The sequence below is a fragment of the Lithobates pipiens genome, unplaced genomic scaffold (genome assembly GCF_037356315.1).
Source record: "Lithobates pipiens isolate NorthernLeopardFrog02 unplaced genomic scaffold, aLitPip1_a1.2 Scaffold_22, whole genome shotgun sequence".
Taxonomy (NCBI): domain Eukaryota; kingdom Metazoa; phylum Chordata; class Amphibia; order Anura; family Ranidae; genus Lithobates; species Lithobates pipiens.
In genome coordinates, this window is record NW_027507784.1 from 304472204 (window position 1) to 304498587 (window position 26384).

The window sequence follows — 26384 nt, forward strand, 5'->3', positions numbered from 1 at the left end:
TTGAGGGGACAACAAATTTAAACTGTTATACAAGCTGTACACTCACTACTTTACATTGTAGAAAAGTGTAATTTCTTCAGTGTTGTCACATGAAAAGATACAATAATACAAAAATGTGAGGGGTGTACTCACTTCTGGGAGATAATTTCTTTTTTTTTTTTTTTTTTTTACTTTCTACCAAAGAAAATACCCAATAAAAAAAATGGTAAAAATCGAATTCATTCATAAATTTAGGCAAGTATGTATTCTGCTACATCCCAATAAGCGTATATTGATTGGTTTACGTGAGCATTATATCTTCAAACTACGTGATATATTGATGGAATTAATTTTTTTTTACTAGTAATTGCGATGATCATCAACTTATAGCGGGCTGCGATATTGCAGCAGACAGTCGGACAGTAACTGTTGTGACACTAATACTGTTGACACTGGCTGGGAAGGGGTTAAAAATCTAGGGCAATCAAAGTGTTAAATGTGTGCCTAGCCAGTGTTTTAGTGTACAGTGTGTGCTGTTTTTACTAGGGGAAAAAATGTATTCTAGTCCCAGGTTTGCAGGAACACAGAATCCATTCCTCCCCCTCCCCACCCCGTCAGAGCGGCCATCTGCCTTGTTTACATAGATCGCTGCTCTGTGTTCTGTACAAACGATTGTCAGGTGGCGGGGGACATTAAGTGACTGGCACTCGCAGATCGGCTTCTGCTGTAAATACAGGCGGAAATGCCAAATTACGTATATATACACGTTATCAGTAAAACTGCTATAGGGCCGTGAGCAAGCGGTCAATAGATTTTATAACTTGTAAATAGCTCGCTGCAATAGTCTACGCTTACTAAATTTTGTATTCTTGTTTGCTTTTAATATTGCTTTATTGAATATTCCTGTAATGGTTTGAGTATATATGTATGTCATCTCATTTAACTTTGTGACTCACTGGCTTTTTTTATTGTGTTTTTTTTTTTTAGGCTTCCAGTCCCTATGGCTGCCCCCTCCTCCTGTGGGGAGTGGTCATGCTGTCGCTGTACCTTCCTGAATCCCCAGGGGCAGCGACACTGCTCCATCTGCGAAGCTCCACGCCACCTTCCGGACCTCAACCACATCCTGCGGCTCAGCACAGCTGAGCAACGCTGGTCCTGCAGCCGCTGCACCTTCTCCAATCTCGCTCCCATCAATCCATCACCACCTCCAACCAGTTGCCAGCTTTGTGGGTTCCTGCCTCCTCCAGCAATTCCCAATGGCATCTCACGCGGTCCTCATGAGGATGCCGGCTCTCCTACCCAAGATTCAGATGTTGAGGACATTACACCTCCTAGCCTGCCATCTGTACCAGCTACTGGGTGGAGTTGTCCGCGCTGCACTCTGCTTAACACTCCTGTGTCCAGCTCCTGCTCTGCCTGTGGTGGGCCACGCAAATTGTCTTTGCCCAAAATCCCGCCAGAGGCGTTGGTTGTCCCTGAGGTTGTCCCACCTCCTGCTGCATTTCAGGGCCCAGATGAACAAGCCTCAGGTCCTCTTCGTGAACCGGATTCCCCCAGACCACTGCCATCACTGCCACTGTCGCCTGGACCACATAATATTCCCGTACCAAGAAGTCGAAGGGAAGTGGCACCAGATAATCCGCTCTCTCCTCCTCCTTCCACCTCAAGTCGTCTTCCTAAACGCCTGAGCGTCTTGGAAGAGGAAACACCAACACCTGAAACAACTCCATCTTCTGCTGAGCCACATAGCCCTGACACCAGCTGGCCATGTGGGAAATGCACTTTTCGTAATCTTAGTGGTGTCAGCAGATGTCGAGTTTGCGGGACAGTGCGGACAAATGAGGGTCTTAATGGTTCAACTGGAACTGAGGGACTACCTTCACCCTCCAGCACAGGAGTGATCACCATACCAGCTCCCCGTAGGGCAGAGTGGGCCTGCCCGGCGTGTACCCTCTTAAATGAGACTCTATCCACACACTGTGTGGCTTGCCACACGCCACAGGTATACTTGACACAGCACCACAAGCGAGGGGGGAGAATGCTGCGGCGTAGAGAGAGTGTCAGGGCGGAGATACGAAGGCAGACGGATGAGGGTGAGGCCAAGGAGCTTTTGGAGAATATCGTCAGCTTTTGTCGAGAGGTAAGCCATTTACAAGCACTTCGAGATTTTTCTAAAAAAAACTTCATGTAATGCCTCATCCTTCATCAGTTCCTTCCTTTCTGTTTGTCACATGGCCAGAAATATTGACAGAGTGGCCACCATGGTGAAGTTGGCAGATTTTAAAGGATTACTTTACCATTGGGGGGTTCATTACCTGCTGGCTTATGGACACCAGCTGGTAGATCCGCCTACCTATATTTTGTACCTTTGTTCCCATCCACTCTGGATGCATATGTCATCTGCAATAAAGGGCCTGCATGTACGCCATTTTATTTACAACTTCAGCTCCACTTTAAATGACTAATCATTTGGTGGTAAAGATCAACATTTTCAACTCTCTTCCTTAGCATAGCACACTAAAGCTTTCTTAAACTAAAGGTGATCACATGTCTTGTTCCACCACATATCCCAAATACAAGAGAATTGTTTGGAGCCAGGCAAGTCATTCCTTTACGCCTCAACAGCCAGAACTACTGGTGTATAGTATAAATTTACACAGGCAGGTGTGAAGAAGTGCTGTAAAGTTTTTGTTTTATATATATATATATATATATATATATATATATATATAAATTTTTTTATCAATTTACAAAATGCACAGTAGGCGAACAGAAGAAAAATCGAAATCAAATCAATATTTGGTGTGACTACTGTTTTGGCTTTAAATCGGCATCAACTCTTATGCCGCGTACAGATGATCGGACTTTCCAGACAACACTGTGGAATTTTGTTCAAAGGGTGTTGGCTCCAACTTGTCTTGCATACACACGGTCACACAAATGTTGCCCAACAATTACGTACAAGATGTAAGTTTTATATTTCCATTACGGATGCTAGTTTTGCAAGACTGAGCACTTCTGGCTCATCCTTGATTCCAAGCATGCATTTTTGTACTTTGGTCTTTTGTCCGACGGAAAGTCCAACAACACGCTTTTATTGGCGGAAAATTTGAGAACCTGCCATCATACATTTGTTGGCAGAATGTCCGACAATTGTCCGAAGGAGCATACACAAGGTCGGACTTTCCGCCAACAGCCTGACGGCCAACATTTCGCATTGGAAAATCCGATCGTGTGTACGGGCTTTACACTTGCACACTTTGTACACCTTGTACAAAGTAAGGGATTTTGTAGGGTTAGAGTCAGGTGTATCATTAACCAATTATACCAAGCAGGTGCCAATGCTCATTTCATATGTAGGTTGAAACAGAAATGGCTGTGTAGGAGGCTTAATACCGAGTGAGGAACAGCCAAAACTCTGCTGCCAAGATGAGGTTGTGGAACACCATTTCAAATCACAGGTCACAAGTCAAGTCACCATGGCAAAACCAAGCACAGCAACAAGACGGGGTCTCTTCCAGGCAAGGATTTCAAAGAAGACTGGGGCTTCCAGATGTGCTTGTTCACGCTCTTTTGAAGAAGCACAAAGAAACATGCAACGCTGTGGTCGGCCAAGGACACTTAAAGAGGTTGTAAATGTTTGTGGTTTAATAAAACAAAAAAACAAAACAAATGTCATACTTACCACCTCTGTGCAGTTAGTTTTGCAAAGCGTGTCCCCGATCCTCTTCTGGGGTCCCTCAGTGGTGCTCTTGTCTCCTCCTCTTCTCAAGTGCCCCGTGGGAGACGCACTCTCCCTCGGGACACCCATGCAGTCACGCTCCCATGTCCTGCTGCTGTGTCTATTGACACAGACAGCAGGACACGGCCCTGCCCCGACGCCTGCATCATTGGACTTGATTGACAGCAGTGGGAGCCAATGGCTACGCTGCTATGAATCCAGCCAATCAGGACACGAGACACCGGCTAGAGCTGGTGTGCTCGTCCTCAGCACAAGAAAGAGAAGGTTCAGGTAAGTAAAACGGGGGCACTGGGGGGGCTGCTGCATTGCAAGAGGTTTTTCACCTCATTGCATAGAATGCATTGAGGTGAAAAAACACAAGGGTTTACAACCCCCTTTTAATGCAGCAGATGAAGGACACAATCGTGCTTCCTTCCCTTCCACATTGGAAGACGTCCAGTAGTGTCATCAGCACAGAAGTGGCAGAAGCCAGTGGTACCCAGGTATACCCATCTAATGTCTGGAGAAGTCTGACCAGAAGTTGTCTTCATGAAAAAATTGCAGCCAAAAGCCCAAAAAAATACCTCCGATGTGCAAACAAGGCTAAGCGACTCGACTTTGCAAGAAAACTGGACCGGGGTGCAGAAAAATGGCAGCAGGTGCTCTGGGCTAATGAGGCAATATCTAAAATATTTGGCTGTAGCAGGAGAACGTTTGTTGCTGAAGGGCTGGGGAGTGGTACGATAATGAGTGTCTTCAGGAAACCGTGAAGCATGGTTGAGGTTCCTGGCTTGTTTGGGGCTGCATTTCTGCAAATGCAGTTGGAGATTTGTTCAGGAGCCATGGTGTCCTCAATGCTGAGAAATGCAGGCAGATATTTATCCATCATGCATTACCATTGTGGAGTCGTGTGATTTGGCCCCAGATTTATTCTGCAGCAGGACAATGACCAAAAACATACTACCAATGTCATTAAAATCTATCTTCAGTATAAAGAAGAACAAGGAGTCCTGGAAGTAATGGTTTGGCCCCCCGCAGTGCCCTGATCTCAACATCTTGGAATCTGTCTCTGATTACATGAAGAAACAGAAGGATTTGAGGTAGCCTACAGCCACAGAAGATCTGTGCTTGCCTGCCGAGTTCCCTCAACTTGTGTGCAGGTGTACTGGAAAGAATTGATGCTGTTTTAAAGGCTAAGGGTAGTCACTCCAAATATTGGTTTGATTTGGATTTCTCTTCTGTTCATTTACTTTCAATTTTGTTAATTGATAAAAAATAAACTAACACTTCTATTTCTGAAAGCATTTTTAACCACTTGAGATCCGCGCTATAGCCAAATGACGGCTACGGCGCGGATCTCCTTTTCCGGGACGACGTCCATAGACGTAGTCCCGTGCACGAGCGGCGCGCTCTGTGATCGGCGAGTCTACGAGACTCGCCTGATCACCGATCCGTGCAAGGGGTCGATCCCGACCCCTTATCACGTGATCAGCTGTCAGCCAATGACAGCTGATCATGTGATATAACAGAGCCGGTAATCGGCTATTATTCCTCCTCACGCTGACAGCGCGAGGAGAAAAAATAAAGCCGATCACCGGCGGCCGTGATCGGGACATCAGTCCCGATCATGGCCAGCCCTGCTAGTACCCACCTGCCCCCTGCCAGTACCCACCTGCCCCCTGCCAGTGCCACCCAGCAGTGCCCACAATCTGCCTCAAAGGTGCCACATATCCGTGCCCATCAGTGTCATCTACCAGTGCCCAGCAGTGCCACCTATCAGTGCCAATCAGTCCCATCTATCAGTGCCCATCCGTGCCACCCATCTGTGCCACCCATCCATGCCACCTTATCTGTGCCCATCAGTGCCGTCTTATCTGTGCCCATCGGTGCCGCCTTATCTGTGCCTATCAGTGCCCACCAGTGCAGCCCATCAGTGCCGCCTCATCAGCGCACTTCAATGAAGGAGAAAAATTACCCGTTTGCAAAATTTTATAACAAACTATTAAACATGATTTTTTTTTTGCATCTTTTTTTGTTTGTTTAGCAAAAAATAAAACTCCGAGCTGTAACTAAATACCACCAAAAGAAAGCTCTATTTGTGGGAAAAAAATGATAAAAATTTCATTTGGGTACAGTGTTGTATGCCCGCGCAATTGTCATTCAAAGTGCATCAGCGCTGAAAGCTGAAAATTGGTCTGGGACTGAGGGGGGTTTAAGTGCCCAGTAAGCAAGTGGTTAAAGGAGAAGTACAGCCAAAGCTCGTTTGGCTATTCTCCTGTGGATCACAGTAGTGCAGTTTGTTCTGCGCTCCTGTGACCTATTTTCAGCAGACAGTGGGCTACAGCCTGCTGACGGCTGACCTCACACAGGTGATCCAGGCTGAAAAAAGATCATATGATCGGAATCTGTCCACATGCCTGGACTTGTGTTCTGTCGGATAGTGCCCGCTATCGAGAAGTGCCCGGGTTGTACTGCGCATCCGCCATATGGAACAGCACAGCAGCTGATTTTACAATCGACTGTTGTGACGGCGAGAGGGCGCCTGCGCACAATAGCTGACTAAAGACATTTTTCTGTCCGATTGTGCCCCAACATGTACTTAATGCATAGGAAGCATTAAGGTGAAAAAATACAAACCTTTACAAAACCCCCTTTTTATTTATTTATTTATTTATTTATTTTTTACGTGCTACAAGGGTAGTTTTTGTTGCCTGGTAGGGCAAATCTAAACTCCCTTCTTACCTTACCCATTTCCTCTCCTGTTCAAAAACTGCTTAGATTATGCATTAGAAGCTACATCAAGTCAGGTCAAGGCTCCCTCATTTCCTAGCTAGAGGACATCCAACATCATTGTACTCCCCAGCTTGATTGCCCCTTTTAGTTCTCAGGCTCAGCATCACATGTGGCCATTACCTGGAGCAGTCTGAATGCACATGAAGCCTGCCCAGGAACACCCACTCACCCAGACTTCCACCCACCCATTGATATTTGAATAGCTCCTTTCAGGACCTCGCGCACTGCTTGCCTCAGGGCTGAAGACTCTTGAGAGGAATGTAGCTCTGTAGGTGCGCTGCAGTACCCATGTGCTAACAAGGAGCATGTTGATAGGAGAGAACAGAGTGACAAAGCGATGAGCTCATCTGTCTGCTGCTTTTCCTTTCACTGTCCAGTCACATGCTTGGGGAGACACAAGACCTGTAAGCGTTACTTAACCAGTTCCCAACCGGCGCACGACGATGTACGTTGGCAGAATGACACGGGCAGGCTAATTGGCGTACAGGTACATCCATTTCTATATGCTGCCCTGCCATCACATGCGCGCCGACAGCAGCGCGCTCGCGTTACGGTCGGGACCCCCGTGGGTCCCGTGGACTCAATCGCCGCGGGGATACCCGCGATTGTCTCACGGGCGGCTGAACGGGGAGATGCCTTTTGTAAACAGCATCTCCCCATTCTTCCTAGCAACAAGTGGCAGCCCCCCACAGTTAGTAACACGCCCCTAGGAACACTTAACCCCTACACTGCCACACCCTGGTTAACCCCTTTACTGCCAGTGTAATTTATACAGGAATCCGTGCATTTGTATAGCACTGATTGCTGTATAAATGACAATGGTCCCAAAAATTTGTTAAAAATATCCGATGTGTCCGCCATAATGTCACAGTCAAAATAAAAATCGCTGATCGCCGCCATTACTAGTAAAAAAAAATTATTAATAAAATTGCCATAAAACTATCCCCTATTTTGTAAACGCTATACCTTTTGCGTAAACCAATCAATAATCACTTATTGCGATATTTTTGGTTAAAAAAAAAAAAAAAAAAAAGTAGAATACATATCAGCCTAAACTGAGGGAAAAAAATGTTTTTTAAATATATATTTTTTTCAAAATTGTCGCTATTTTTGTTTTATAGCGCAAAAAATAAAAATGCAGGGGTGATCAAATACCACCAAAAGAAAGCTCTATTTGTGGGGAAAAAAAGGACGTCAATTTTGTTTGGGAGCCACATAGCACGACCGCGCAATTCTGCCTCTAGCAAAAAATGAAAAGCCAGCAGCTACACATACTATACTGTAGCGGCTGACTTTTAATATTAGGACACTTGCCTGTCCTGGAATCCAGCAATGTCGGCACCCCAGCTGATGTTTACATTGGCTCTCGGGTACTGCCGCTGCCATTGCCTGTAAGTGAAAACCGCCTTGCGGCTTCACAGCTGCTTTCCGTCTGTGCATACATGAGGCACGCTGCACTTTCTGAATGGCCCAGTAGTGGTGGAAGCAGGAGGGGGGCCGAACTCCCATGTGATCTCACCAGGGCGAGATCTTTCGGAAGTGGGGACGGGTACCTGTCAAAAACCAGGTACCCGCTCCCCTCTCCCCCCAAAAGGTACTGAGGGGCGGGGGGGGGGGGAGGCACAGATAAGCGGAGCTTCCACTTTTGGGTGGAACTCTGCTTTAACTGCAGTAGGGGAAGATCGGGTCTCCTGCCTTCCAAGGCAGGGCTTTGCTCTGTGGCAGAGCTGTACAAATCTCAAAACCTGGATAGGCAGAAATACAAAACGTTTCGCAGCTTAAGCAGCTCCCATATACACTATGTATTTAACAGATTTCTTTAAATGTAGAAAAATAAAACCACGAGTTTAAATTAAGGTATTTATTTCTGAAAGGTATCCTGTGCCACCATGTGGAATGCCCGCTGTATGGGCAGGAAGGAACCTCCAGGATGCATAGCGTTAAACACTTGCCTGTGAATTAATAAATTACAATGGGTTTTACCGTCTGATGATCATGCGATCTTGTAACTATTGATGTATCTCATCCTCATGGTCCCTTGGAGACCCCAGTATGGCTGACAAACACAGATCTCTGTCTGCCAAGCTGTTTATATACAGAATTAAGCCAAGTCTGTTTACATCAGGATTTCTTATTCCACGAGTCTCATCACAGTGATAAGTCTCCTTGACTGCCAGGTCCACATCTTTTAAAAATCACTAAAGTCAATTCATGTTTTTATTTCCTTTCCTTCTCTTCTAAGAAAATCAGCACACTACCCATCTCAAGAAACATTTTGCATAATGTTACTACAATGCTAAAGGAAATGTATTCTGGTTTTTGTATAGATTTTCTTTGACGGTCAGGACTAAAAAAAGTTTTGTTTTTTTGTTTTGTTTTTTCAGTTTGGTAGATAATAAATTAAGTATTCATAAAGGCTAAAATAAGTGCTTATTTTTTGCAAAAAAAAAAGTGCATTCATTTTTTTCTGCAGGAGCCTACAGAGCATTGTGCAGCCATGATCAGTGGATTGCGGGTGCAATGTCAGGCTCCTGCAGATACGTCTGTCGGCTTTTAGCAGCTTCTTTGGAGCAGTGAACTCACTGCTCCTCCCCATTGAAATCCAATGGGGCAGCGCTGATATGCCGCCAGCAAACCGCCGCTGTGATGGCATTTTGCGGTGGATTTAACCCCTTTTTGGCTGCTAGTGGGGGGTTAAAACCGCCCCGCTAGCAGCCTAATAGCGCCGATAAAATGACGGTAAAGTGTTGCTATAAATAGCGCCAATTTACCGCTGACGGCTTAGTGTGAAAGGGGTCTTGAGGCCTCATGCGCACTGGAAGTTTTTGGAAGTTTTTACAGCTGCTGTTTTTGGCTTCAGACGTTTTTTTCTACAGTCAATAAACTCCCCATCATGTTTATCCTATGTGTCCATGTACACACAGGCTGTTATCGGCAGTTTTTGGCTGGGGAGTTTTTTTGGTTGTAAAAAACAAAACAAAACTAGTGGGTTCTGAGAGCAGTTTTTCAACTGTAAAAATGCTCCAACATCAAAAAACCTGCTAAATGCCGATAAACACTCAAAAATGTGGCTCACCTGCGTTTTTTTTTTTTTTTTTTTTCATCCATTGAGGAAAAAAGGCTTTAGTGTTCAGCCTGGAAATCTGCAACCTGTTTTCCACCCTTAAGCACTTTCAGACCGGACCATTTTGCTGGCTTAAGACCAGACCACTTTTTGCGATTCGGCACTGCGTCGCTTTAACTGACAATTGCCCGGTCGTGCGACATGGCTCCCAAACAAAATTTACATCCTTTTTTTTCCCACAAACTGAGTTTTCTTTTGGTGGTATTTGATCACCTCTGCGGTTTTTATTTTTTGCGCTATAAACAAAAATAGAGCGACAATTTTGAAAAAAAACGCATTTTTTACTTTTTGTTATAATAAATATCCCCCAAAAATATATTTAAAAAAAACTTATTTTAATTTTTTTATAATCCTTGCAATGTACATAGATCACCCAGATCGCAATAAAAGTGGCGTTATGCTTTTAAGAGTTCCTCAGTAGTCTACTCTAAATAGATACACCTATGATCAGTCACCCTGTACCTTGAAGTGGGTCTGCCTTGATGGTACCTAAATTCACCAAGATGGCCCACTGCATAAATTTAGGACATCAGTAACAGTTGTGTTCCCTGCACACCATGGGGCATTCCCCAGCACTAGGGATGAGCGCTGGCGTGTTCGCACAGCCCACGTGCAGAGCCCGCCAGGAAGTCGGCGCTGCGCTAATCAGAGGCAGTGAGACATTTCCCGATCTCTGCAGCCACGCATTGGGATGATGTCTCGCTGCCTGTGATCAGCGCAGTGCCGACTTCCTGGCGGGCTCTGCACGTGGGCTGTGCGAATAAGCCGGAGCTCATCCTTACCCAGCACCTTAATGGCTATGCTGAATCAAGCTGCAAAATCATAGAACATTTATATGAAATTTAAACAAATGTGCACTGAGCTTTCTGACTTTGACCAAATGGCATTATACATTGGACAGCTTTAGCAGTTGATGAAATGATTTGACTTATTACCTAAATTTTTGCTGCTTAAAGCGGAGTTCCAACAACATGTAATACACACACACACACACACACACACACACACACACACACACACACACACACACACACACACACACACACACACAATAAATATAATATAATTTTTTAACAGGCATTTAACACTCACGTCTTTAGAAAAAGTCGTCCCCCGATGTCCGGTTTAATATAAGAAAATCAACTTATAAAATTGTTTCCAGGCCGTTCCCATATTGCTTGTGGGCATGTGAAGCCCACAAGCATAATGTTCTGCGATACGGTGCAGCTGAGCGACCAGCATGCACCGCCCATTCTCACGCATTTTCACATCATCACAGCGCCGTCAACTTCTGGCGACAAAGCCCTCGGCACTGCCCACTGACTCTTGGGAAATATTGACATGCCTCTCCCAGGAGCAGTAGCGAGCATAAGGCGTCAAAGGAAGTGACGTAAGGAGCTGCAGTGAGGAAGGGGAAGATTTGAAGGGACCACATAGCAGCAGGTATTTTTGCACAGTTTTTTTTTTTTTTTATGGGTGGAACTCCACTTTAAGGCTGTGTTCACACTGGTGCGATATTAGACATTGCGTGTTTTTTGCACTGCTGTGCACATCACATGCAATGTCTGTGTGATTCAAATTCATCCATACAGTTTGTATGACTGAAATCACATCACATTTGCACCAAAATGGTGCAGGACCCTTTTGTGGTTCGCACTGGAATTGGATCACATGAGTGAGTGTTCAGACCTACGGCATCCGATACCATAGTTTGCACTGCTTTCTGATTGGGGGGGTCATTAACTTTATATTGACACAGTGGTTCACAGAGAGCAGTGTGAACTGCCTGCGATTCAGATGCGATGTGGGAACTCGCACAGGAATCTGTGTGGTTCCTGCATCACACCAGTGTGAACCAAGCCTCCGATATTCCCCTGCTTTTTAGTTAGGCCAAAAATCTTTTTACAAAGCTTAACGCCTGGGTGATCGGGCTCCAGTGGAAGCAGTCATGCCCCAAGTCGCATTCTGGCACAGTGTAGCTGAACCTGTCTGCATGGTTAGGCGCAAAGACAGCTCCCATCAGAACCTGAACACACAGGTATTTTGCTGATGAGTAAGATCAGCTATGTGATGCCGATGATGATAAAATGGCAGTGCCGGAGTTGAACTTGACACCAATTGTGAATTTGACACTGATGGATTAGTAATACGGCACACACCGTGACTCTGACAGGTGTACGGTAAGACACAATCGCTTCTATTTAAAGTCTACCTACAGTGCAAAGAATGCTGGGAAATTCAAAGCTCTGTCATCCAGTGCTGACGTGGAAACGTATTGCCTGCAAGAGGCGGAACGCTTTGGAGAAACCTCGGTCACATAATCGTTTCATACAGATTTCATATTGTGACAGATTGGTATAACAGGGTTTACAGTTCATGGCCCGGTATTAAGCAGTGTTTATGATGTATAAGGCCCCTATTCCGCTAGATCAGAACATAAATGGAAGTCACATATGCGACATCTGTGTCTGTTCCCTTTTTTTTTTCTCCATCTTGTAATGAAGGAACAATGTAGCCATGTGTGGGTGGATGGATGGAATTGGTCGTGCATCCGCCTATATCTGCCCACATCCGGGATTTTCGCAAAAGCTGACCTGAATGCAAACTTCTTATGTTCAGTACAACACACCTGGACGGTCCCTGATGTAAATACACACATCTGCTTACATACAGCTGCTCATAGGGATTAATTACAGTCCATTTTTGATCCATCTAATTGCGGGTCAATAATGGAAGTCCCATGTGAATGGGGCCTAAGAATCACTTGCAGTTATCTGGCCTTTTTTTGATGTCCTAAAGCAGGGGTGTCAAATCGGGGGCCGCATCATCCATATGGTTGCCCTCAAGGGGCCGGTTGTATATCTAAGACTACGTATCTACTCTTTATCATATTAAATAATTGCTTCTGCATTTAATTATAACTGTTTTTTAATTTAAATAATAATTAGTTCAGAGTTCAGGGGTGTGATGTGTACAGAGGACAGGTTTCGGGAGCTGTGCTACGTACAGAATGCAGAGTTCAAGAGTGAGTTGCGTAGAAAGGGCAGGGTTCAGGGGTTTGCGCTGTGGACAGGATGCAGGGTTCAGGGGTTTGTGCTGTGGGCAGGATGCAGGGTTCAGGGGTTTGCTCTGTGGACAGGGTGCAGGGTTCAGGGGTTTGCTTTGTGGACAGGGTGCAGGGTTCAGGGGTTTGCTCTGTGGACAGGGTGCAGGGTTCAGGGGTTTGCTCTGTGGACAGGGTGCAGGGTTCAGGGGTTTGCTCTGTGGACAGGGTGCAGGGTTCAGGGGTTTGCTCTGTGGACAGGGTGCAGGGTTCAGGGGTTTGCTCTGTGGACAGGGTGCAGGGTTCAGGGGTTTGCTCTGTGGACAGGGTGCAGGGTTCAGGGGTTTGCTCTGTGGACAGGGTTCAGGGGTTTGCTCTGTGGACAGGGTTCAGGGGTTTGCTCTGGGGACAGGGTTCAGGGGTTAGCTCTGTGGACAGGGTTCAGGGGTTTGCTCTGTGGACAGGGTTCAGGGGTTTGCTCTGTGGACAGGGTTCAGGGGTTTGCTCTGTGGACAGGGTTCAGGGGTTTGCTCTGTGGACAGGGTGCAGGGTTCAGGGGTTTGCTCTGTGGACAGGGTGCAGGGTTCAGGGGTTTGCGCTGTGGACAGGGTGCAGGGTTCAGGGGGTTTGCGCTGTGGACAGGGTGCAGGGTTCAGGGGGTTTGCTCTGTGGACAGGGTGCAGGGTTCAGGGGTTTGCTCTGTGGACAGGGTGCAGGGTTCAGGGCTTTGCTCTGTGGATAGGGTTCAGGGCTTTGCTCTGTGGACAGGGTGCAGGGGTTTGCTCTGTGGACAGGGTGCAGGGGTTTGCTCTGTGGACAGGGTGCAGGGGTTTGCTCTGTGGACAGGGTGCAGGGGTTTGCTCTGTGGACAGGGTGCAGGGGTTTGCTCTGTGGACAGGGTGCAGGGGTTTGCTCTGTGGACAGGGTGCAGGGGTTTGCTCTGTGGACAGGGTGCAGGGGTTTGCTCTGTGGACAGGGTGCAGGGGTTTGCTCTGTGGACAGGGTGCAGGGGTTTGCTCTGTGGACAGGGTGCAGGGGTTTGCTCTGTGGACAGGGTGCAGGGGTTTGCTCTGTGGACAGGGTGCAGGGGTTTGCTCTGTGGACAGGGTGCAGGGGTTTGCGCTGTGGACAGGGTTCAGAGGTTTGCGCTGTGGACCAATGCTCCCCCCCCCCCCCCCCCCCCAACCATTGCCCTGCCATTCAACACGGACAAACCCCCGCAATGGCAAACCACCACCCATCCCACTACTGACCCCGCTGTGGGCCTTGTCTTTGACACTTGTGTCCTCGAGGGTAACAGTATATATACCGTAAAGGGTAATTCCACTGGGGAAAAAAAAAACTTTGAATGATATTAAAAAATTACCTTTCCTTTTCTTCTGTAATTTTTCCGTAAAATGCAATATGGCTACCTGGAGGTGTTCTGTACACAGAATGTACCGTATACAGAACACCCCCTAGAAGCACAATTTCCTGCTTGTGTGATTGGCTCAATGATTTTCCCAGTCGGCACGAAGATGGCAGATATCAGGCATAAATGTAATTTTTGATTAGATACTTTCAATAGGAAATCACGTTTTAAAGGGATGCAGAGTCTGCAATTTTTCTTCATTCGAGCCCAGCAGGTGCAGCAGCTGGTTGATAATTAAGAAGCCACTCCCATTACATTCAATTACCACTTTGGCACAGACACACACATGGTGTTCTTCTGAATAACACAAGGTAGGAATCTGCAGCACAGTTTGTTAAAATCCTTGCAACAAAACAAAAGTAGAGTTACTCTTTTTAAAGTTTATCATTAGGAAAATCTACTTGCAATCCTCCCTCTTCCACCCATTAAACTATTTTCAAACGTTTTTCTTCCCTAAAGTTGGCCATAGATGAGTCGTTCTTCACAGGTTCATCCATCCACACAAGGGAAGTGGATGGGCATTATCCTGCCAGGACCCGATACTCTCAGAATACACTCGCTAGCAGCTGCAGATTGCAAATAGTTTTTCAACTTGCCCATTTGAAGTCTATCTAGCGATTGGCTTTTACCGGACAGGGTTGGCCACACAGTGATCCCTGCTGAACCAGCTGAATTATGATCAGTCTATGGCCAGCTTTACATGACCCCATTTTTGTTATTTTTACCATTTTCACACGCATTTCCTTTTCTCTTGTAACCAGCAGACAAGCTATAAGGTGTGGAGTGGGCCATGGGCATTTTGTGTGCCTGGATGGGCACCTCTGTGCATGTAGATACAATCCGCTCATTGGCAAGCAGTGACTGAGTATTAAAGTGATTGTAATGCCTTGTGTTTTTCTTCCTCTAAAAATAACAAACATGTCATACTTGCCTGCTCTGTGTAATAGTTTTGCACAGAGCAGCCCAGATCCTCCTCTTCTCGGGTCCCTCTTCGGCTCTCCTAGCCCCTCCCTCCTGTGGAGTGCCCCCCCAGCAAGCAGCTTGTTATGGGGGCTCGCGAGCCAAATCACAGCTCCCTGTGTCCATTCAGACACTGTGCCCCGGTTCGGTCCCATCCCCGCCACCTCTCTCCTGATTGGCTAACTGACTTTGACAGCAGCAGGATCCAATGGCGCTGCTGTGTCTCAGCCAATCAGGAGGGAGAGTGCCGAATAGCTGAGGGACACTCGTGCTGGAGAGAGATGGGGCTCAGGTAAGTATTAGGGGAGCTGCTGCACACAGTTTTTTTTTTTATCTTAATGCATAGAACCGCCGGTCCAACAGCATTTATTAGAATGATACATGTGACTGCCACCAGGACATAGGACATAGACGTGAATAAAGGTTGATGCATTTCACACTAACATTGTGCTTTTTCAAAACCTCAAAAGAAATAGTAAAGGTAGGTGTTTTTTTGTGTGTGTTAAGGCTTTTTAATGGCACATTTTAACCTTGAATAGTCTGCCTTAATACCAGTGAAGAAACAGCATGTATGGGTCTGGAGGGTCCTAAAACTAGCCAAGGATCAGTGATGGGATCTCACTGCTGGTGTCCCAACAGAATCCTAAGAAGCCTGTAGCTGATATATTGTTAACCTGCAACTGAAAAATGAGCTATGAGTAGAACAGACCTTAGGGATGTCCTGAAAATAAATGCCCTAATTTACAGTATCTCACAAAAGTAAGTACACCCCCACATTTTTGTAAATATTTTATTCTATCTTTTCATGTGACAACACAAGAGATTACTTTGCTATAATGTACAGTAGTGAGTGTACAGCTTGTATAACAGTGAAAATTTGCTGTCCCCTCAAACTCAGCACACAGCCATTAATGTCTAAACCGTCGGCTGGTAACAAAAGTGAGTACACCCCTAATGGGCCCAAAGTGTCAATATTTTGTGTGGCCACCATTTGTTTTCCAGCACTGCCTTAACCCTCTTGGGCATGGAGTTCACCAGAGATTCACAGGTTGCCAATGGAGTCCTCTTCCACTCCTCCATGATCACATCACGGAGCTGGTGGATGTTGGAGACCTTGCGCTCCTCCACCTTCTGTTTGAGGATGCCCCACAGATGCTCCATAGGGTTTAGGTCTGGAGACATGCTTGGCCAGTCCATCACCTTTACCCTCAGCTTCTTTAGCAAGGCAGTGGTCATCTTGGAGGTGTGTTTGGGGTCGTTATCATGTTGGAATACTGCCCTGCGGACCGGTCTCCGAATGCAGGCAATTATGCTCTGCTTCAGCATGTCACAGTACATGTTGGCATTTATGGTTCCCTAAATGAACTGTAGCTCCCCAGTGGCAGCAGCACTCGTGCAGCCCCAGACCATGACACTCCCACCACCATGCTTGACTGTAGGCAAGACACACTTGCCTTTGTACTCCTCACCTGGTTGCCGCCACACATGCTTGACACCATCTGAGCCATATAAGTTTATCTTGGTCTCATCAGACCACAGGACATGGTTCCAGTAATCCATGTCCTTAATCTGCTTGTCTTCAGCAAACTGTTTGCAGGCTTTCTTGTGTATCATGTTTAGAAGAGGCTTCCTTCTGGGACGACAGCCATACAAACCAATTTGATGCAGTGTGCAGTGTATGGTCTGAGCACTGACAGGCTGACCCCACCCCTTCAACCTCTGCAGTAATACTGGCAGCACTCATACGTCTATTTCCCAAAGACAACCTCTGGATATGACGCTGAGCACGTGCACTCAACTTCTTTGGTCGACCATGGCGAGGCCTGTTCTGAGTGGAACTTGTCTTGTTAAACCACTGTATGTTCTTGGCCACCATGCTGCAGCTCAGTTTCAGGGTCTTGGCAATCTTCTTATAGCCCAGGCCAGTGATGGCGAACCTTGGCACCCCAGATGTTTTGGAACTACATTTCCCATGATATTAATGCACTCTGCAGTGTAGCTGAGCATCATGGGAAATGTAGTTCCAAAACATCTGGGGTGGCAAGGTTCGCCATCACTGGCCTAGGTTATCTTTATGTGGAGCAACGATTCTTTTTTTCAGATGCTCAGAGAGTTCTTTGCCATGAGGTGCCCTGTTGAACTTCCAGTGACCAGTATGAGAGAGTGAGCGCGATAACACCAAATTTAACACACCTGCTCCCCATTCACACCTGAGACCTTGTATCACTAACGAGTCGCATGACACCAAGGAGGGAAAATGGCCAATTGGGCCCAATTTGGACATTTTGACTCGCTTTTGTTGCCAGCGGTTTAGATATTAATGGCTGTCTGAGTTATTTTGAGGGGACAGCAAATATACACTTATACAAGGTGTACACTCACTACTTTACATTGTAGCAAAGTGTCATTTCTTCACTGTTGTCACATGAAAAGATAGAATAAAATATTTACAAAAATGTGAGGGTTGTACTCTTTTTTTTGTACTGTATAAAGTGATCTTAAGAGCCGTACACAGGCCAAATGTCAGGCGGCATTGGCCGGTTCAGTAGAAACCGGCTGACAGTCGGCCAGTGTATACTGCAGCCACTCTGACAAGGGCATTACTGAAAAAGGTCTGCAGATCATCATCCGATTAGCCATTGGTTGAGACCCCTGACCGATGTGTTCTGGTGGGGGGCTGTCCCCCTGTCGGAACACAATAGCTCATGGTGGAAATCGCTGCACTAACATTGGATAGTTAGTACAGTGGCTCCTCCTGAGCTCTTCAGTTTTTTTTTTTTTGTTTGTTTTTTTTTTGTTCAGCCTGCTGGGTTGAACGCAAATAAACTGTACCAGGCTTTAGGACTGGCCGTTTTGTCCTGCAGCCACCAATCCCATACAAGCCTGCACTGGAAAATTACCAAAAATTCGAGTTGGAATCTGATTGGTAATAAAGATAGTTGATAAGACTTGCTGGTAAATAAGGCCCGAGTATCTAATGTTCTAACTTTGTGTCTTTTTTTTTTATTATGCTGTTCATAATGTGTTCTTTTTAGAGTTTTTATATTTGATATGTATTTGCTCTGGCATCCTGCTTCCTCTTATACAGACACCTAATTCTGCTGTTAGAATTTCCACATCCATCTTCCTCTGCTCATCTTCCTCCATATATAGACTCAGGTGCTCCTGCCTTTTCTTCCCGCTCACTGCACACCGCTCTGCGACTCTCTGGAGACGCTCCGTCACTCATTACTAACCCTTTCTCATCATTCTCTCCTACTCCTTTCCTCCCACTCCTCACTCTCTATATAACACGGCTCCCCTGACAGTTGTCCTCTTGGCTGTCCCCATCCCAGAACAGGGTGAATTTTGTGGATGACAGCTTCCCCCCAGGACCTCGCTCCGTTGGCTTTCCGGAGTCGGACAGCGTCCAGCAGCGGGTAAAACAATGGCTTAGACCGCAAGAGATCAGCTGCACTCTCAAAGACCGCGGGGTGAAGTGGACTGTCTTTCGCACGCCGCGACCTTCTGACATACTGCAAGGGCTTCTGGGAAACTGCTGGTGAGTGCAAACACACTGGATTAAAATTTAAAGGTGTCAAGCTTAAAGTGTCCATAAATTCTGAAATGTATAAAGCCCATAGTGCTGCAGACCACAGCACTTTCCACATTTGCTGTGTGTTCTTCCTTCTAAGCCTGTGGTTGCTTTGATTTCCATGTGTCAAATAGCACTTTACATCAGTGCCTGCTTTATGGTGGCTCCATTTCCTTGCAGGTTCCCATGGAGCCACCTCTGTATGTGAGCTTTGGGACTAAAGCCTAGAAAACTGTTTGTGGGCAGCTGCTTTGGGCCCCACAACAAGGACTGGGCCTGGGACAGCTGCCCTTTTTATCCCGCATAAGACGGCCCTGGATGGAGCGGAATTTTTATACAATAGAGTGAATTGAGAAAATACCACATTATGCCCACTAGATGGAGCTTATTGTCATAGGAAATAAATAATTTACTATGGTTGTCAGTTCTGTCTAGTGGCCATAATGCAGTATTTTCCTAATTCACGATAATATAATTCATATATGAATTAACATTTGATTTTTGCCCCCCAGTCACACAGAACAAATGTCAGCTCTGTACATTTTCTATGAATACACCCTTAAGTGTTGGGCACAAAATTTCTGTAAAGAGTGTGCTATGGAATGTTTCCCAGATTGGTTACAATTGATTCGTTTGATGAAAATTTGAGCGCTTATTGCTACTTGAAAACCATAAAAGTAGCAAGACATAGACATTGAAGTATACCCAGGGGTGCAATATGTGGACCCCATGAATAACGTGCATTGTAATGAATGTGAATTGTCTTTTGTTCTCTGGAATGGTAATGCTGTTTCTGTTTAAGATAAAAAATTTATAAAAACATAGCATTTAACCTCAGAGATTAAGGCCTCATGCACACGAGACGCAGTTAAACGCGTGTTCAGATGCAGTTGGACACTTTTTTCAACTGGCCCTGAACTCATTCAATGTTATCCTATGTGTCCATGCACACAGTCTCGTTTTTTGCCGTTTTTATGCAGTTGCGTTTAACCTAGTTTTTCCAGAAGCAAAAAAATGGGTTCAGATGCAAAAATTTCCATGTTTCAGACGCAAAACGCGGCTAAACGCGGCACCCGCGTTTAGCCGCGTTTGCGTTTATATGCGTTTTTAAAGGAACCCAATTTTTTGGACCTGAAATACGATCTGAGAATGACATTTTGTGACCCGACTTTGGGGGCCCATATCTTGGGACCACTTATTGCCAGACACTGGTATGCAGACACTGTGGATCTAGCACTACAACATATCCAAATTTGGGGTTCCTATCACCAAGTGACCCCGAGATAGGGGGCCCCAAATTCAGGTCGCAAAATGTCATGCACTTTTCTGCATCAGAGAATGACATTTTGTGACCCGACTTTGGGGGCCCATATGTTGGGGCCATTTATTGCCAGGAACCCCAATGTCATGTCATGCACTTTTCTGCATCAGAGATACATGGCCTCAAAGTCAACTGTGACCATCTGCGGCAATGTAATTTGGTCATTAGGGTTGGGTGTTATGGTAAGTGGTTATCCGTTAGGGTTAGGGTTATTGTTTAGGGTTAGGGTTGCCATATTGCCACAAGAAAATTTTAGATATTTTAAAAAATTGGATAATTTGCTATAAATAGACATAATTTTTTTTTAAATAAAGGACAGAGAAAAAAATTCATCTGTACATCTATAGATAAATATATTTTATAAATATATACACATACCTGATCGTTACCATCAGACGTTCCTCTGGTGACACACTGTTTCTCATATTGGTGTCCACGAATGTCACACCAGGTCGTACATCAAATGTGACAATGGAAATCCGACTAAAATTAAAAAACTTGTCGGGGTCGGTACGCAGCTGCACATGTTTGTGAAATATCCAACGGACATTCGCTGTCCCATCAACGGATGGGTCCATTATCGATGAGCTCTGACTCTGGACCTCTCACGAAATTTGCGACGACGTTGCTGACATATATTCAATATGGGATCCATTTCAAAATATATACCACAGAAAGAGAGGCAAATGCAAGTGTACAACTGCTCTCTATGCTGCTGCTGCTCACTCTGATCAAAATAGCAGAAATAGTTAAAAAAAACATGCTTTGAGAGCTTGGGGAGGGTCTACATGATGTTATCTTTATAAACGCTTATAAACGCAAACGCGCGTTTCAGCTTTTTTTGAGCAGAGTTTTCACTTGCGTCTCGTGTGCATGAGGCCTAAAGCCCACCTGCTGAATTGCTTTGTTGGTCTGGAATTAAGCTGGCCATACATTTCCCTATCCACACATTGGAGGTGGACAGGGGAATCCTAATGTTTCTGACAGCAGGGAGACTCCCCAGCTGTCAGAATACACAGATCAGTGCTGCAGCAGCATTTATGGTGCAGCTTTTATGCGACAGGGCAGTTGAACAGAAGCTGATTGGTAGGGTCACTTTTTCAGCCCCAGTGGCCACACATGGATCAAAATTGAGATCCATGAATGGTCAGCTTAAGGCCCCTTTGATTCCATCCATGTAAATCTCACCATCCATTGCTCTCTATGGAGCCGCGGATCCGTTCACACCTGCCAACATCCGATCCTGTCCGCTAAAAACAGATTGATGGGGATCTGTTCCCCATCCGTCTGGCGGATTGGATCAGTTGGCACTTGGGTTGACACAGACAGGCAGTCCATTTCCATCTGACAGCTCATAGAGGACAGCGGGCCGTGTCCGCTCTGCATCAGCCGAGCGAGCACAGACTTGTCAGCCGCCTGCTCAGCACTGATCAGCGGAGAATCCTTTGGCAGAATGTGTCGGTGTGAAAGGGGCCTTAGATAGACATTTTGCTGCAGTTTTCCCTGCCCTGGGCATATGCGTTTTTACCACATATATTTTAGTGAAGACCTTAATTCATATACATTCTTCTTCAGTAGCCGCAAAGGATATCAATTTACTTTGTGTTGCAGTAAATGAGTTTGTAGCGGTGACATTGCATATAACCTGTGTAGAGAGCAGAGCTGTGGGAGGGTCCCAGCAGGCTCCATCCACTACAGGCTGACTGTGTTTCGTCACATATGGCGACCCATCACATTTGGCTACCCGCTGGAGTGCGCATGTGCAACGCCGGATTCCCCGACCCATCAGAATGTGTAACGGAGGTGACGTTCCGTCGCTGCCATCATCTTGCTACACCTTGCACTTCTCTACAGTAAGCATACACTGAGAAGGGGTAATGCCCCGTACACACGATACGAAAATCGTACGGAAAATACCGCTTTCGATGCGATCGTACGATAATCGGATCGTTAGTACAGAGCTTTCGAGAGCCGATTCGAACAGTACATCCGATATTATTCTATCGGACGTGCACGGAAATTTTTTGTCGTACGATGCTAGATCGTACGATTTTCGTGTAATCAGTACAGCTATCGTTCGAAAATGCAATACAAATGCATTACAACACATGACATCACGTACGAATTTTTTTTATGTCGTGCGGGAATTTTCGTGACTTTAGTAAACTCATCAGATTCGATCTGAGATTAGCATGCAATAAAAAACGGACGTTCATTCGTCCGATAATCTCATCGTGTGTATGGGGCATAAGCGGACATCTTGTTAGACCCACTGGAGTTTTGCATTTTATACTTTTTAACAGTAAAGTGAGTTTATATAGTGAAATATAGTACTTAGAACTCTGTCTAACTGATTAGATATTGAATTTTAAAAGCAGCGGCAAGCCTGCTCATCTCATAGGTCTGCTAATCTGACAGAAGTTCGCTGCTTTTAAAATTAACATCTAACCAGTCAGATGGAGTTCTAAGTTCTGTATTTCACTATATAAACTCACTTTACTGGTAAAAATAAGTGTAAAATGGAAAACTCCAGTGGGTGTAACAAGATGTCCGCTTTCCCCCCTTCTCAGTGTATCCTTACTGTAGAGCAGTGCAGGGTGTAGCAAGATGGCGGCGACTAAATGTCACTTCCGTTACACATTCTGACGGGTCACTTAATCTGATGAATCGTATGGGCAAGTTACACATGGGCAGTGTGAAATTTCTCAGTGGAACGTCACTTCCGTAGCGAAATGTGATGGGTCGCCGAATGTGACGAAACACCTACTAGGGAGGAGGGGGGGCGGAGACGAGATAAGTTGCCCTGAACAAGGAGAGAGAGCAGACCAGTGGGAGGGACCCAGCAGCTCCTTCCCACTACAGGCTGCCTGTGGTAAACTAGGGAGGAGGGAGGCGGAGACGAGACCAGTCAGCCTGCACAAGGAGAGAGCGGCAGTGAGCGGTCTGTATTACAGGAAGCTCCTGCACAGAGGTAAAAGACCAGAGCTGTTTCATGCAGGATTACTGTACAAATCTGGAAGGGATATGCAAAGGAGACCAAAATCAGAGTAAGAATATACACGTCTTGTGTTGGTTCAATATTTGTGTAGCCTGGAGTTCAGTTTTCACTCTCCTTAATACATTCAGTCTCTTTACTGTAGTCTCTGCTTCACTGTACTCTAGACTAAAGGAATGTGTCATATTTTAATTCATTTTTGAGTGCTGCGGGGCTTTGAAGAAAATGTTCTTGATTAAAGGTCTTAAATGATTCCCCATCCTTTTCAGCTATAACCTCCACCAATGGGAATCCGTGTGATGGTGCTTCACCTTGATTATGAATATGTTCATCAATTAGTAACTCGCAGAACATCGCTCTGATTTTTCTTCATTCTCTGGATCTTGATATACATTTGTGTCTGCTAAACTTGGAAGAGCAAAAATAAAATGATCGCAAGCGTGTTGCTTTTAGGCCTCGTTTATATTTGCATTGCTCTCTGAAAAGAGACCCACATTCAGATCGCTCTTTCAAGACCATTTATCAGGTGGTAAGGAGATGCTGTATCACCTCACTGCCTGTTTTAACCCCCTAAATGCTGGACTACCGTGCATTGCAACGGTTGCTGCGCAGACCTATTGAATGGGTCACATTCAGTGGGCAATAGTAGTGGGGGGGGGGTTATAATTCAGGGCTGAAACAACGAATCGATTAAGAAAATAGTTGTCAACTATTTTCATAATCGGGCAGCCGATTAGTTGGCCTGCATGCAGAATGCATTGTTTACATATCAGGTATTACAGTGCAGCACACATACAGCTAAGTACACTGTCCATACATGTCAGTAAGTGCCTAAGAACTTGTGAATGTGTGAGGAGCAATGCCTCATGGGACATGTTGTCCTGGGCAGGAAGTGAGTGGTTCTAAAGTCAGGAGTTTTTTATTTTATTTATTTTTTTACCTTGCTATAGGGGAACTTTATACTGTACTTTGCAGCTTGCTATTGGGGCACTTTTAAGGCAGGAGGAGCCAGAAGTGTTGGTGGGGGACCCCAGAAGAGGAGAATCAGGGCTGCTTTGTGCAAAGCCATTACACAGAGCAGGTAAGTATAACATGTTGTTTTTTTTTTTTTTTTTTTTAAATCACTTTAACCACTTGCTTACGGGGCACCTTAACCCCCCTCCTGCCCAGACCAATTTTCAGCTTTTAGCGCTGTCACTGTTTGAATGAGAATTGTACAGTCATACAACACTGTACCCAAATTATATTTTTATATATATTTTTCCCACAAATAGAGCTTTCTTTTGGTGGTATTTGATCACCTCTGGGTTTATTTTTTGTTAAACAAAAACTAAAGACTAAAGAAAAAAAAATTTAAAAAAATAACCGTGACATGTTGGGTATCAATTTACTCGGTGTAACATTATCTTTCACAATATAAAAAAAATTTGGGCTAACTTTAGTGTTGTCTTATTTTTTTAATTAAAAAAAAAAAAGTATATTTTTTCCACACCAAAAAAGTGTGCTTGTAAGACCGCTGCGCAAATACGATGTGACAGAAAGTATTGCAACAACGCCATTTTATTCTCTAGGGTGTTAGAAAAAAAAAAGGTATAATGTTTGGGGGTTCCAAGTAATTTTCTAGCAAAAAAAACTGTTTTTAACTTGTAAACATCAAATCTCAGAAAGAGGCTCCGTCCTTAAGTGGTCAAGGTTATTATCTGATTAATTGAACAAAACAATAAAACTTGGCCCAACCACATAGTCTTACTGCCCCCCAACTGCTAGTGGAAAATGAGCCTTTTGGCTGGGTTTGCGCTAGTGTGATGCGGGAACCACAGCAATTCCTGTGCGGATTCCCACATCACATCTGAATCACAAGCAGTTCATACTGCTCTCTGCGAAACATTGCATATAAAGTTCATGACCCCCCCCCCCCCCCAGATCAGTTCACAGATCGCAGTGCAAACTGTGGAATCAGATAGAATCTGATCTCATGGGTCTGAACGCCCATGCCATTCGTTTCCAGTGCGGACAGAAAAGGGGCCTGCACCATTTTGGTTCTAATGCAATTTCAGTCATACAAACTGGCTGAATTCACACTGCACAGACATTGCATGTGATGTGCAGGCGGTGCAAATCACATGCGATGTCTGGCATCGCACCGTTGTGTACCCAGCCTTAAAGTGCCACCGAAACCTTTTTTTTGGCCAGGGAAGGGTTACAACCTTCTTCTGAGTTTCTATTGCTGTCTGTGTCCCTGTTGGGGAGTTTTCTCCTTGTCTCATGTCCTAGTTCTCACTGTTATCAGGAAAGAAAGAGAAGAGATCTCTCCCAACAGGGGTGCAGACAGGAATAGAAAGCAGATAGAGGAGAGGTTCTAAACCTTCCCTATTCAACCCAAAGCAGCTAAAACACTTCTTTACACTTCTAGATGTTTAGTAGCCCAGAGATTTGCCCTTATTCACTTCCATGTGGGTATCTGCACTCCCCACCATGCCTGATGTGAACAGGCTGGAATATAGTAAGAGATGGTCTGCTACTTTTTTTTTTTTTTGGAGTTTTGTATTCTAATTCCATTCCTCCTGTCTGCATTGGTCTCTGTGTGTTCTGCAAACAAGTACTTCTTATATATTCCCTCAATATATTGCATGCTGCCGACTGTGATCATAATCAGAATAGATGACAATGATGTATCACCCAGCAGTCTAGGTGGACACCTGTGTGCAAGCATAGCACCCCCTCACCTTCCTGGATAGAAATGGTACATTTTAAGGTCATTTTGTTTGCCCTATATTAAAGCTCAACTCCGAGCAAATCCTTAATGACCAGCCCATTTTTTGCGTTTCGGCACTGCATCGCTTTAACTGACAATTGCGCGGCCGTGGGACGTGGCACCCAAACAAAATTTGTCCTTTTTTTTTTTTTTTTCCACAAATAGAGCTTTCTTTTGGTGGTATTTGATCACCTCTGTGGTTTTTATTTTTTTGCACTATAAACAAAAAAAAGAGACTATTTTGGGGAAAAAAAAACATTTTTTTCTATAATGTCCTCAAAAAAAATGTAAAAAACAAATGTATTCCTAATTTAGCCCAATTGTATTGTTCTACATAATTTTGGTAAAAAAAACCCGCAATAAGCGTATATTGATTGGTTTGTGCAAAAGGTATAGCGTCTACAGAATGTGGGATGATAGATTTATGGCATTTTTTTAAAATTTGTTTACTAGTAATAGCGGTGATCAACGATTTTTAGCGGCATTGCCGCGGACAGATTGGACACTTTTTTTTGGGACCAGTGGCATTTATACAGCGATCAGTGCTATAAAAATTCACTGATTACTGTATAGATGGCACTGGCAGTGAAGGGGTTAACACTGGGGGGTGGTCAAGGGGTTAAATGTGTTCCCTGGGAGGTGTTTTTAACTGTGGGGGAGGGGACTGACAGGGAGTGCAGAGAGATTGCTGTTCCTGATCACTAGGAA

At 45.1% G+C, this 26384-nt stretch overlaps 1 protein-coding gene across 3 annotated transcripts in view; it reads left to right on the top strand.

The window, feature by feature from the left end:
- Positions 1–26384, top strand: part of CAPN15 (calpain 15) — a 121624-nt gene that overhangs the window by 62080 nt on the left and 33160 nt on the right. For all 3 annotated transcript variants that reach the window (XM_077449306.1, XM_077449305.1, XM_077449304.1), the window contains exons 2-3: positions 967–2119; positions 18367–18572. In XM_077449306.1, coding sequence (XP_077305432.1) covers positions 980–2119; positions 18367–18572 — 1346 coding nt within the window. In that variant the 5' untranslated portion in view covers positions 967–979. The remainder of the gene's footprint in view (positions 1–966; positions 2120–18366; positions 18573–26384) is intronic.